This window comes from Ruditapes philippinarum, unplaced genomic scaffold, assembly GCF_026571515.1.
Source record: "Ruditapes philippinarum isolate M1 unplaced genomic scaffold, ASM2657151v2 ctg206_1_1_1_1, whole genome shotgun sequence".
NCBI classification, from domain to species: Eukaryota; Metazoa; Mollusca; class Bivalvia; order Venerida; family Veneridae; genus Ruditapes; species Ruditapes philippinarum.
In genome coordinates this window covers 98,128-112,528 of record NW_026860974.1, presented here as the reverse complement: position 1 = coordinate 112,528, position 14,401 = coordinate 98,128, and the positions used below count along the sequence as shown (strand labels likewise).

General features: G+C 30.7%; 1 protein-coding gene across 2 annotated transcripts in view; it reads right to left on the bottom strand.

Moving 5' to 3' along the window:
* Window positions 1-14,401, bottom strand: part of LOC132714085 (MOB kinase activator 2-like) — a 55,809-nt gene that overhangs the window by 29,831 nt on the left and 11,577 nt on the right. The window contains exon 1 of one of the 2 annotated variants that reach the window (XM_060696829.1): window positions 12,311-12,462. The exons of the other annotated variant lie outside the window; for it this stretch is intronic. Within the exon in view, the coding sequence (XP_060552812.1) occupies window positions 12,311-12,375 (65 nt within the window). The 5' untranslated portion in view covers window positions 12,376-12,462. Of the gene's footprint in view, window positions 1-12,310; window positions 12,463-14,401 lie in introns of those variants that run through there. 2 annotated transcript variants of the gene reach the window in all.

The following is a 14,401-nucleotide window of genomic DNA, read 5'->3' as shown; positions in this document are numbered from 1 at the left end:
CTCCCTCTAGGATTCAGAAGTCCATTTATACAAGCATCTCAAGCAATGTTGTCATTCTGCTGCTAATTTTTGGAAAAGTAAGATCTCTAAAAGCTCTCTAAGGTTAATTAATTAATTATTTAATTTATTTTAGGCACTTTGGCACATAAGTAAACCTTAGAGATTATCTAAATTCACTGAAATATTTTTGATAAAGTTGTAAGTAATTTAAGTAATTATATTTTTACAGAATAAATTAAGATTAATTAATATCTTTTCTTTGTTTTAAGTGGCAGCCATTTTGAATTATTAGATCTTTATTTTTTGTTGATATTGATTAAAACAGGGCTTGCTACTATTTAGATTTATAAGTTAAACAGCACAGAATCATTAAGGTTATTTTTCATATTTTAGTAATTACAGTTTAAACAACTTTCAAGTGTTTTAAATCTTTTATTCACTAGTTTATTTTGAGTATCATATTTTCTATTAAAGTACATTTTGTCAACTTGTTTAGTTTTAAGTAACTTTTAGTTTAGTGTAAATAAAAACTTAGTTCATTAAAAATTTGGTTGATTTAAATTTATTCAACATTTGTGTTTTATTTCCCTTTGCATTCAAAGGGTGGTGTCATCCTGACGATTAGATTTTTCCCTATTAAAGAGTACTCCTGAGCAAACTAAGAACATTAGGTAATAAGTAACTAAATTCTATTTATAGAAAACATAAGGCTTTTAATTTTCAACACCACAACAATGGTGCCAAGTGGGATAGAGGCCTGCTTCTATTTTTAGAAACCACTTATTAACAATATTTTTTAATCACCACAACAATGGTGTCAGAAGTGGGATAGTTTTGAAAATAAGTAAATTTTCTCAACTCAGGAGTACATTATTTTTTATATTTTTCTATAAGTAAATTTTTGTATTGATAGTTTTGAAAATAAGAAAATTTTCTCAACTCAGGTGTACAGTATTTTTAATAAGTAAATTTTTGTATTTTTAAAAATAAAGATTTTTGTCAAAGTAAATTTTTGAATACAAAGTCAATTAATAGCAATAAAGTGAAGTCAATTATCAGTAAAAACTCTTGACCTATCTTTTCTTCTTTCAACTGTTACTGGGTGATCTGTTCTATTTCAACTGATAGGGGCGGCCTGAAGGTTGAAGCTTGTCACAAGCCTGAACAGCTAACTTAGTTTCAGTTAATTTCATATAAGGTAGGACGGTGAATACATTGACATCCTTCCGGCTATACGTTTGCGGCAGTCCGGCAAGCTGGATGTTATATGGGGTAATCGTTCTATTAGTAATACAATAATAGGTGATTATATATTTCTGGCTATACTGTTCTGGCAGCTGGAAGCACAAGCGTGTCTTATATGATCCTAGAGTTGTAAAATTCTTGTCTATCTTCCAGCCAGGCCTATTTTACCTCTTTAATTCAATATAAAGGCCAATTCCCAAAGAGTCCCTTACCCAGAAACATAAATCACAAGTACAGAGATCAATAGCAACCAAAGTTATTGATTTATGAAGTACATAGTCATTTCCAACTAATTACAACTTTATTTTCAGCGTCCGACAGTGCCTATTTCGCAAACACACATTTTAGGCAATATAGTGTGTATAATCAGAAAGCTTTCGGTCTATCTTTATAATATAAATTCTAAAATTTCATTTTAAAAGGCACTTCACTTGGCAAACCATTATTAATTTTAAAGTTTGTCCGTATATAGGCTCCGAAATAAAGATTATCAAAATTTGCCCGCCTATTGGCTCCGAAATAATATATTACCAAAATTTGTCTGTACATTGGCTCCGAAATAATAAGAAAGAAGACTCCTTCATATTGTCAAACCTCCTCTAATGGTAATAAAAGATTCAGCCTTAGACATGGCCAGCAGCTAAACACGCAAACATTACACGGAGATGGTACCGCTATCCAGAACACTACAAACCAATGTTGGCATCAACACGTCAGAAGAAGATGTCTACTTCTACGATTATTATCCTCCACTACGATACACAACTCCGTATCAGAGAGAGAACAACTATTACGACAACTATTATTCAAGAACATCCTCCAGACAACAGCTGCCTCCATCTTCTTCACTTTACGACGAAATCCTGTATCTTCGAGAACAAGTCAAATTGTTAGAAAAACGACTACAAGAATTCCAATCACATAGCAGAACCAGAGAAAATGACCAACCACACTATTCTTCACCAGTCAACACATCCACAATAAACAGATTGGCTCCATGTCATATGCCAATTAGACATCACCAGTACCAGCAACAAGAAGTATACCTCAGAAGACGTCAAAAGTATCGAGAAGAATCTGAGAATGGCTACATAAGCCCTGAAGTATACCAGCCTAGACAGTCAACCTACCACACTGAACCTTCCTACAGCAAACCAAGATCGTTACGCACAAGTACACCATGTTACCCTAGAAACACAGTCCTAACTGTTACAGATAACAGAAAAGATTCTGAAGATATATACCACCATCAATTGGGGCACTACAATTCAAATCAATTCATAACTGAAGAACAATTTCATCAATTTGCAAGTGACTTTATACAATCACTGATAAAAGATGGATATACATGGGGTGATGATAACTACCAAGATAAAGACATTACCAGAAATAAAGATTTTCAACAAAATACAAATTCCACATTAAACTTCCAAGAAGACTGCTGCCTCACTTCAAGAAGTCAAACCGAGCTACAACCTGTAGAAGAAACTCTACCACTCAATCATTTAAACTTCAAGGGACTGATTCTGCAGGCCAAGAGTCAGTCCGCACAGTAACTAAAAACTCGAAGAAAATGGCCGATGATAAACCAGATAACGACCTACAAATGGCATCAGCTTCTATAAAGTCCGTGACAGTAGAAGACTACACTCCTGTTCTGGGTTACAACTTAACGCCTTACCCAGATCTGATGCCAAAGAAAGCCAAACGAGGACCCTTCAATGCCAATTACATACCAACTGAAGACATCACCGACACAAACAGCAGACCAAAAGATGCAATCTTCGATTGGACAGTCTGCATGGCTACTGTTTACGATAACCTTTCAGTAGTCACATACGATAAAATACTAATAGGCGATGACGAAGATGCCAATACCATTACCAGACCACAAGAAGATGACAAAACAAAACCCGGCGAAGACAATAAACCACAAGAAGATGCCACATACCAATCAGATGACCAATACCACAGACCAGATGCTTGCGTGTATCCGAGAAGAGAGAAGAAGATCGGTAACTATTCAAATCGCGATTGTGTAAAACTGAGCAAACCTGAGTTTGTTCATAGACTGACAAATATTCAAAACAAGTATAAAAACATTTAGGGTGATAGAAAAGATGCCACCTTTTATTACGTTTCTCTTTCCAATTGATATCAAATTGATAAGAAGTAATTTAAGTTTTAAGTTACACTGCCAATTACTATGTTGAATTTGTTATGTAAAGAAAATACATTTTGTATACATATAAGATATTGATATGTTGAGTTGGATTTTTGTTACAATAATTGATATTGTGTGATTATTTGTTAACTTTTTTGTTAAGTACAAGTTTTTCTTGTTTGAGTTTTGTAAGGCTGCTTTAGGTGTCTTAGTGAATGTTTTTTGTGCTCGTTACATAGAATTTAAGTTTCTATGGGCTTGATGTTTTGAAACATCAAATTTTTGAGTTTTAGAGATTTTCTATAGGATTTAAGATCTATAGGCGTCTGGTGATATGTTTCACAGACATTTCTTTGTTCACTTAAGTAATGATCCTAAAGTAAGCGTTTGTTTACCATAGATGTGCATAGCTCCATCGCAGCTAGGTCTAACACATATGCTTTTCGTGATTTTTTCACAGTGGTGTGAAACTTTGATTTATTTAAAAGTTAATATGTATTTTTACATGTCATTAGAATAACAAGATTTAAGTTGGATATCTTATATTTTTGTTGTTATGAGAAAGACCTGTTTTACTTATGGTATAATTGTTAACCATTTTGATGCTACTTTATTAATGATACAGTATTGTTAATCATCAGTCATAGCCATATTTCTTATGATTGTATTTTAACATGGTGGTGTAACTGATTCTTTATTAAAACTTTTGGCATTATACAAATTAAAAGTAAAATTCAGTATTGATTCTATTAAAAGGTGATGTTCTTTTCTAGAAAGTGTTTCGTATAAAAAGTGATAAAGAAAACTCACATAAAGTGTTATATGAAAAGTGATAAAGTGTTATATGAATAGTGATGAAGAATAGTGTAAAGTAAGTGTTGATAAAAGTGAAATGAATAACGCGCAAAAGTAAACAAATCCATAGATCGCGCATCTGAGTAAAAAAGAATTCAATAACGCATCTGAGAAATAAATTACCAAACCGTGCATCTAAGAGACAAAATGATGATACCGCGCAACATGTAAATAATAGTGCAAAGACATTGGGTGCAATGAACATTTAAGGTGGTTGTGCCATCATGCACTTATACTAAACATAACTTGTTATCGCGCATAAGTATCAAATCCCATAATTGTGACAAAATCTAGTGCAAAGACATTGGGCACAGTATGAACATTTCAGGTGGCTGTGTCAGCACACTAGTAACCCCGAACATGACAAAAAAGAAACCCCAAACAAGACGAAACTAGAAAACCCCGATGATGACAGAAAGAAGAAATAACATTTGTAAAATTGTTATCATGTTATAATAATGTAATAATTCTTCTTTTAATTCCAGGACAAGACATTTTAATAATTATTTTCTCATTTTTATATTCACATGATGCATAGATACACATGTATTTCTATTTCCATGTAACATGAGATAAATAATATTTCACCATAACTGCATGCTTGTACATTTTTGTAAATATGTTCTTTATTCATTCTTTAAGTAGATTTGTTAGTTTATTGTTTTATACTTTATAGTTTCATCCATATATTATATTGACATGAACATTTTTGATAAGATAATATGCTATTTCTTTGAGGTATCTTAATGATACAGTTTAAGTTCAAGTTTTATCTTGGAAAAAATTTATTGCTTATTACAATAAATTTTTTCTTTTTCCAAAACCGGTGTATTGTTGTAAAGTTGGATTCCACTTACAACAGCTTATATAATCATTACATAATATTGTATAATATTACTAAAGACGTTAATCATATATAATCTTCATACATATTTTTCAAGAAATATTAAGGGTTTAAACTTTAACTGAGATTTAAGTTTATTTTAAAGTTTAATCATATTGAATATTGTATTGTTTTACAGACATTTCATTCTTATCATTCATTAGTTTAATGTTGATTATAGTTTGTAGAACTTATTGATACACTCATTAACAGTAACTTAGCATGGCCTAAGACTCTTTATATACAACATATAGAGAATGGTTCTACTTTTACTTATATTATCCTTAAACTTTAAAGTGAGATACAAGTTACTGATTTAGCATTATATATGTTTGTAAATATGTTTAGTTTCTTATTAGTATTTTGATTACTTTGTATTACTTAGTCATTATTATCATCTTTTATAGAAAATGTCAATATTGTTTCATGTTAAACTTTTCCATGAATCATAATCTATTTTTAGACTAGTTATGTAAAGAACTGATAAGCCTAGAGCATTTGTTAAGTAAATTCTGGTTGGCTGTAATTTGACCAATCAGATAAGTTGTTACATACAGTGCCACCTGTAGGTAGATGCTAGCTCCCTCTAGGATTCAGAAGTCCATTTATACAAGCATCTCAAACAATTTTGTCATTCTGCTGCTAATTTTTGGAAAAGTAAGATCTCTAAAAGCTCTCTAAGGCTAATTAATTAATTATTTAATTTATTTTAGGCACTTTGGCACATAAGTAAACCTTAGAGATTTTCTAAATTCACTGAAATATTTTTGATAAATTTGTAAGTAATTTAAGAAATTATATTTTTACAGAATTAATTAAGATTAATTAATATCTTTTCTTTGTTTTAAGTGGCAGCCATTTTGAATTATTAGATCTTTATTTTTTGTTGATACTGATTAAAACAGGGCTTGCTACTATTTAGATTTATAAGTTAAACAGCACAGAATCATTAAGGTTATTTTTCATATTTTAGTAATTACAGTTTAAACAACTTTCAAGTGTTTTAAATCTTTTATTCACTAGTTTATTTTGAGTATCATATTTTCTATTAAAGTACATTTTGTCAACTTGTTTAGTTTTAAGTAACTTTTAGTTTAGTGTAAATAAAAACTTAGTTCATTAAAAATTTGGTTGATTTAAATTCATTCAACATTTGTGTTTTATTTCCCTTTGCATTCAAAGGGTGGTGTCATCCTGACGATTAGATTTTTCCCTATTAAAGAGTACTCCTGAGCAAACTAAGAACATTAGGTAATAAGTAACTAAATTCTATATATAGAAAACATAAGGCTTTTAATTTTCAACACCACAACAATGGTGCCAAGTGGGATAGAGGCCTGCTTCTATTTTTAGAAACCACTTATTAACAATATTTTTTAATCACCACAACAATATAAAAGAAGAAGAGGTGTTGTTTTATCTTAGTAAGAATCAAAATTGTAAATATTGACAGAATTAACACAATTAAAGCAAAATTCAATAATCTAATGGTCAAGGTCATTTTACAGACCAGGTCATTCTTAATTTACTCGACATGTTGCTTGTGTCATAAGTTTCTTATTGTCTTAGAATGATTTGAGCAAAATCCAACAGTTCAACCTTGAATGTCAAGGTCAAATGTGAGTCAAATTCAGTTTTAACCTTAAAGTTTCTTATTAAAGTTATGTCAAATAATCAAGACAATGCATTTTTAAATAACCAAGCAAGCATTTTCAAAATTAAGGAATTTTTAAAATTAGCTCTTCAATGTCAAGGTCAAGGTCATTTATGAGTCAAAGTCAACTTTATTTCAGTCTAACTAAAGGTCTTTCTCAGCAGTTGTTATATCCAAGTATGAAGGAATCTATTAAGAAATAAAAATAATCAACTCGGCAACCACACTGAATAACTTTCTCTGAAAAATTCAAGGTAAAAATGATTACAAATCATTACAATGAGCGATAAAAAAAAGATACGAGAATGACATAACAAATTATTTTACATGAGGTTAAAAATAAGAGATAAATGTCAAGAAATTCAGTTTTATTTAAAACCCTTATCAAACAATTGAAAAACTTAACTCAAGTGATTTACCAATAAAATGTCTCTCATGCAGTCAGGAAGTCAAAACACTTAAACATTTACAAAGTCAATATTGACTTCCGTTAACTTTTGATTTAATCAAAATTTAAAACTGCATTAAAACAGCTTTACTGATAAGCCTCATCTAATGTTTAAAGTTATAAATTAATTTGAGGTATGACCCTTAAGTACTTTTATTAAGTTTTGAGAAATAAACTTTGAGGGATGACTCTTTAAACACATGAAAATCTCTTGCTTGCAAAGTACAAGTTAGCTGCATTCAAGAAAGACATTCTGAAAAAGGTGCATTGCTGAGTCTATTATTGGCAACAATTAAGTAATGAGTGATGTTTTCTCATATATTTGGTAAAAAAACCTTAATTGATACAATACCCTATTAGAACATAAATTGATAAAAATAAAGGCAGATCATAATTTAACAGACACAATTTGTAATTGCCCAATCCCTCTTCAATGAGAATTCATAAACTTCATTCATTTCACAAAGTATACTATGATATCACATTACATACCATGAAGACTTAAGGTCACATTAGAAAAGTCATGACTGTGTTTGTTAGCTGATTAGGTCATTAATATGTACCTATCGTTACATACTATATTAATTCAATGGTAAACCCAAAATTATTGTTTACAGTTCAAACAATGGACTGTTGTTTGTCATAGGAAATAACCCATGTGACATCCTAAAATCAGAACATAACAACTGGAAATGATTCATTCTTTTTGTTTTATCATAATAATTAAAAACAAAAGTTGTCTTTACAAAGATACTTGGATGAGGTCTTGCATATTTAGGAGTTTTTTAACAGCATTTAATTTTCACTGCATGTTTCTAAATGTTGTGGTTCTGTAAGTGAACCTTACACTTATGTATTATTGTACACATTAATATAATTATGCTTTATCAATATACTTTTACTCATGAGCCATTTCTTTGCATGTAATTCTTCCAACAGATTATAACAAACTTTAAACTGTTCAGTGTGATAATCGTCTGAAGTCATCACACTTCTACCTGCTCGGTGGGCATCTTTAACGCACACCCTGACCAATCTTGTAACTTGACACTTGATACAGCAGATTGTGCCGCAAGCTTCTTGTAAAGCATTAGATATTCCTTTTACCTTTTTATTATGTTGGCATTCAATTTTGATGTAGCTCTGCTGATTCTGAGACGTTACTGCGGCTAATTGACAGCTAAGAGATGTCATATTTCACCTTGTTATGATGATGTCATTTAACAGGACGTCCTGTGACAATTCACGCTAGTTGCATTTGAATTAAAGTATCTACATGACAAATTTGAAAGTGGTCGTTTGTTTACTTTGGAAATTATAAGATAAGTTGATTTATATATTGAAATGACCCTCGTATAAGTATTGCAATGCTTCACTGAATATTCAATTTTGAAGTCATTGGTTCAATAGGTCAAGGCAATGTCAAAGGAGAGCAATATTATCCAATCAGAGCGCATCATTTTACTTAGGTTACAGAAGTTACCTTTAATACAGAAGGTTTGCTGTTCCCTAGGCGTCATTGAAATGTAATTGGCAGCAACATTTTGCGTTCAGGGAATGTTGGATGTTGAAAAGTTGTATGATATATTTAAGAGTCTACAAGTAAAGTCAAAGCCTTGCCTTTCAGCATGGAGATTGAACATAATAATTATTGTACTTGATCTATATATACGCTTAATATTTACAATAGACAATTTTTTTCAAGACAAAACAGGACAATATATTGAAAATATATCTAAAAATTTTTCATTGGATGCTTCATATTTAGCCTCCATGACCTTGACCTCAATGACTTGTCCTCTAACTCCAATAAAGAGAATATGTCCATACAAGGTAACTATATATGATTATCTTATATCTGAAATATTGCCAATAACCTATGAATGAATGAATCTTTGGACTTCAAACCCTAACCAGAAAGAGAGAGAGCTCCATGTAAGGTAGCAATCATACCAAATATCTTGAGATATTGATCATAAAATGACAGTGAGATATAATAACAGATAAGTGTGAAAACAGGTGAATACATGCTCCATCATTTTTTCTAGAATTACAGAAACTAATAAGGCAAAAGACAAGACATAAGAAGCCAATATAGATGCAGACCATTAACACAAAATATAAAACATTAATATTTCACACTTTACATAATATGTAGTTATTATGTTTTTACAATCATCTGATACTGAGTCTTGAAAGTTCAATACATTATGATTACATGCAGTTTGTACTGCATTAGTCCTCATAAAATACATACATTAAGACAGAATTGGAGAAAACGTCAACAACAAAACAATATAAATTGGTTAACAGAGACAGGCCATCTCAGACAAGCCCGCGGAGAACAATCAAATGTTATGCTGAGTGTGCATTAAGCAGTATGCCAATCAATGCAGAATAAAAAAAGAAAAAAAGAAAAAAACAGCCAGAGCATTGAAGCAATAATGCTTGGTAGCTCGGATAATATTGATCAATTAAAGACAACTTTATCTTTTCCTATAGACTGATATCATTTAATAACAGGCCAATTTATAAATTTCCTTCCTGGCAGTTCCGCATTTAAAGGTGTAAAAGCGTGAACGAATTATCTCCTATTGTTTTAAATACATTGTTAGTTTAGTTTCAATCCACCTGTCACATTTCAATTGCGTGTCTTTTAGCAATTAGCTGTACGGTGTGGTTTAAGTACATTTTTAGTCACGATTCCCAACAAGGGTTTGCAATACAATAAGCATGCACTTGTAGAAAAGCAAACAAATTAAAATAGTTCAAACATTTGACTATCAGGCATAGAATATTTACCTGTTGCAGAATTAAAACCTGGCCATATTTCATCAACTCTTTTATGTCAACAATCAATTGATCTAATACATTGTAGTATCAACATCATGCCATCTATTTCTATATATAGAATTTTTAAATACAATAAAACATAACCTATGAAGGGCAAAAATTGTGACAAAACATCAATTTTCTACTAATGTACAAGTATCTTTCATCTTAAGTTTATTATTGGTTTCTTAATAAATGCTCACAATAAAGGAACTTAAATAGATCTTTCGGTCATCTCTTGCTGAGTGGTAAAAGGTCATTGACTTTAAAATCAATTGCTGCTCACAGCAGCTGCTGTGGGTTTATAATAATGCATGGTGGGAGGCCTGGGATCTTCCTTCACTGGTAAAGCTGAAAACAAGGCCATGACCTTAAAAAGTGTAGGTGCCCAGCCTCCCCCTCCCAGTTTTGCAGACTGAACCCCCCACCCCTGCCTTAAAATTTTGCACAATACAACATAAAGGTGGTATCAATCTAGGTCATAAAATCAAATTTAAGATATTGCAATAGCAATAATTTTTCAATTTTTCAGATATTTCAATTTTAAAAGTATTGAGTCAAAAGGCTTATTAAGGTTGCCATTGTCACAAAATTTGTTCATATTTTTTGTAAATTTTGTTCTGAATAATTTTAATGCCACCAAACTATGTTGTTGTGCATATGGATTAAGATACTTGTTCTTAGGACCATGCAAGCAAAAATGAATAACTGCCGCAGTTTCCAAAAGTCATTGTAATACTTTAAAGTATATATCCATAGGTAAAATTAAACATTAATCACACAAATTTTACTTACTGATCAATTTAAACAAAACTAGAAACATTGGCAAGCAGTTCATTGAACTGAGTGTTATTTTAATTTTTGTATCTTCATATTTTACAATACAAGGTAAAAATAACATAACAAATCTTACTACATCATCCTTTGAAGAAATTTAATTTATAAATGAAGTAAACAAATTTACATCCTTCAGATTACCACTGATTTTATCACTCAGCTGTGATATTTACACAGATGTTCATTTTAGTTACATAGAAATTCTTGAAATCGAAATAAAAATCAAACTTATTTGATATTAAAGCAAACACCTTTTATAATGAATGTGAAAGTGAAATAATAACATCTTTGATCACTTGTTTACAGTAAACATTTTTTGCAGGCTTTTATTTCGTTTTAGATCAAAACTCTGCATCATAACTCTTTTCAAAACCATGTGTCTTCCCACCATCTCTTAACTTTTCTTTACAAACAAAACAACAATAAACATATTCAAACAAAAACTTTTTCAAAAAGTCTTTTTTTACAAGTTTAATTTTTAGAAGAAAATAACAATAGCATCATAATTATGAAGTGTTGCCTTTTCATTATAAAAGGATATTACATTGGTTTCTAAGTTATGTCATTTATGACACAATGGTTCCCTCAAGAGTACCTGATGACATAATTGCCAATAAAATGTATATATTTATAATCTTAATATTAAAATTGTTTCTTTAAGTATGCATTGCACCTTGTACTTTCATGCCACTGTGTAGCAATTATTCATAAAACACTAATATAACATTCCCTTTTCAATCAATGAATAATAAATTCTAATACTGAGAAACAGTCAGAAACAAAGCATCAGTAATATATTTCTAATTTCACGAGGAAGTCTAGGGTTGAGAATAGACTGAATATTCTAGGATCTTAAAACTAAGTGCATGTGTACTGTAAAATTATACCAAATATGGCCATTCTATCTGATAGTAGTATAGATGAAGAAAATTGAAATCAATTCTTTATATCTGAATAACAAATGCTATAAAGGGGAAAAAAACTCTTGGCTTGTTAATAGTGTCTTATATTAATATAATGCACTAAGAAAAAAACAACTGAATGAACGATATGAAACTTTATACTTGTAATTTTAGTGACAGTAAAGTGTCAGATCAGCATGCATTTCTGTGACAATACTATTTGCTCTTTTCTCTTAGTAATTTAAATTTCTCTTAGTGTTTTTAAATCTATAGTTCTCAAGCTCCAATTTTTGTTACCATCATCTTAGCGCAATACTGGGTGAAGTCCTTTTAAATCTAATTGGAGTTAACCAATTATTGCATTAACGTGATGATACAGGGGCTTGTCCATTACAGGCATTTATTAATTAAATGGTCAGAATAATGTTCCCGCTGCCAAGGATATTATAACAAGCAAGATAATTTAAGTCAAAGATTTGTAAAAACTTACAGAAATCTCCTCAGTGTGATCATGAATACTCCACATTGTTCATCCATTAATTTGCCTGGTCTCATTGTTTTAATTGTCTCCCTTGAACTGCATTATCTCCCTTACATAAACTAGAACATTTATTTCATCTTTGAAGTCTGCAGGTACACCTTCACAAATTTTCAAGCAAAATATTTTGAATTGAAAGCATTTGGCAAATCCTTCAGGTAATGCTCTTCCCTATGTCTGTCAATATTCGACAATTAAAAGTGCTATGGTGAATATTTTTCCCTTATTCTCACATTGTCTCCAGATGTCACTCACGGTAAATATAAAAGACTTTCTAGTTATATCAATTTTGTCTATATACCTTTACTTATACTGTACATATACAATCACATCTGGTCCCAAACTTCATTACAGAATTCAATACCTGTATTGACTTCATTAACACATGAATTTAGTCATATATCTTGACAACAAACTATATATTCAATATAACACATACACTGCTCAAGTACAATATTTAGCAAAGACAAAAGGTGGGGTATTAATGTGATATTTATATCAAAATAATCTCATAAATTAAGCCATGATATTGCTTTTGTTTAACCCATAAATGTGGCATCTTTTGTTTGTTTAGTGGGAAAGTTTTGTGACCTCTGTGTTAAAATGATACAATAAATTTACTTTAACCATTTTATTAGCTTGATCTGGAGCCCAGCATTCAAGTACTCTTAACACAAATAATGACTTTCTCTTATACCATGTCTACTTTAAAATTTAATGGTTTGTTGCCGGGTTATCAGTCCTGAAGAGTTGTTCAGACAAATTTCTAAAAACATATTTTGAACTGGTAATGTTTCAGTATCACTTTTTCAGTTTACCCTTATCATTTTTCCAAAATTCATGTTACTTCTCTATGTAACAAGGAATAGCTTAAGTTGAACTCACCTTTTGTATTTCAACTGTGAACGTGTGCAATGAAGAGCTTAAAAGGGCCATAACTCCATCAAAATGTTTTAACAGTATCAAAGCATTATTTTGCAAAATCAACATGGCAAGTTATTTTAGTTTCATTGAAATCAGATGAATAGTTTAAGATATTGCTATAGTTCAAACTCACTGCAGATATTGCTAAGAATCCAACCCTTGATATTCTATGGTTCTTACATATTGACATTTCATAATTATGGTTCTAGTATATTCATATCTTGTTATGGGTCTAGGCCATTGATATTGCTATAGTTTTAATACATGATACTGTTATGATTCTAACATACTGATATTGCTATCATTCTCATATATTGACATTTCATTTGGTTTTAGCATATTGACTTTGTTAAGGGCCTAACCATTGATAATGCTATGATTCTTACACATGTCATACTGCTTTGATTTTAGCATAATGATATTGCTATCGTTCTCATATATTGACATTTCACATGGTTTTAGCATATTGACTTTGTTAAGGGCCTAACCAATTGATATTGCTATGACTCTTACACATGTCATACTGCTTTGATTTTAGCATAATGATATTGCTATCGTTCTCATATATTGACATTTCACATGGTTTTAGCATATTTACTTTGTTATGGGCCTATTAAACCAATTGATATTGCTATGACTCTTACACATGTCATACTGCTTTGATTTTAGCATAATGATATTGCTATCGTTCTCATATATTGACATTTCACATGGTTTTAGCATATTTACTTTGTTATGGGCCTAACCAATTGATATTGCTATGACTCTTACACATGTCATACTGCTTTGATTTTAGCATAATGATATTGCTATCGTTCTCATATATTGACATTTCACATGGTTTTAGCATATTGACTTTGTTAAGGGCCTAACCAATTGATAATGCTATGATTCTTACACATGTCATACTGCTTTGATTTTAGCATAATGATATTGCTATCATTCTCATATATTGACATTTCACATGGTTTTAGCATATTTACTTTGTTATGGGCCTAACCAATTGATATTGCTATGGTTCTAACACATTCATATTGATATGGTTCTTACTTAAATCTATCATATAGATATTGCAATATGGTTATAAAAAAATTGTTTCTTTAAGGAATGGTTATATTA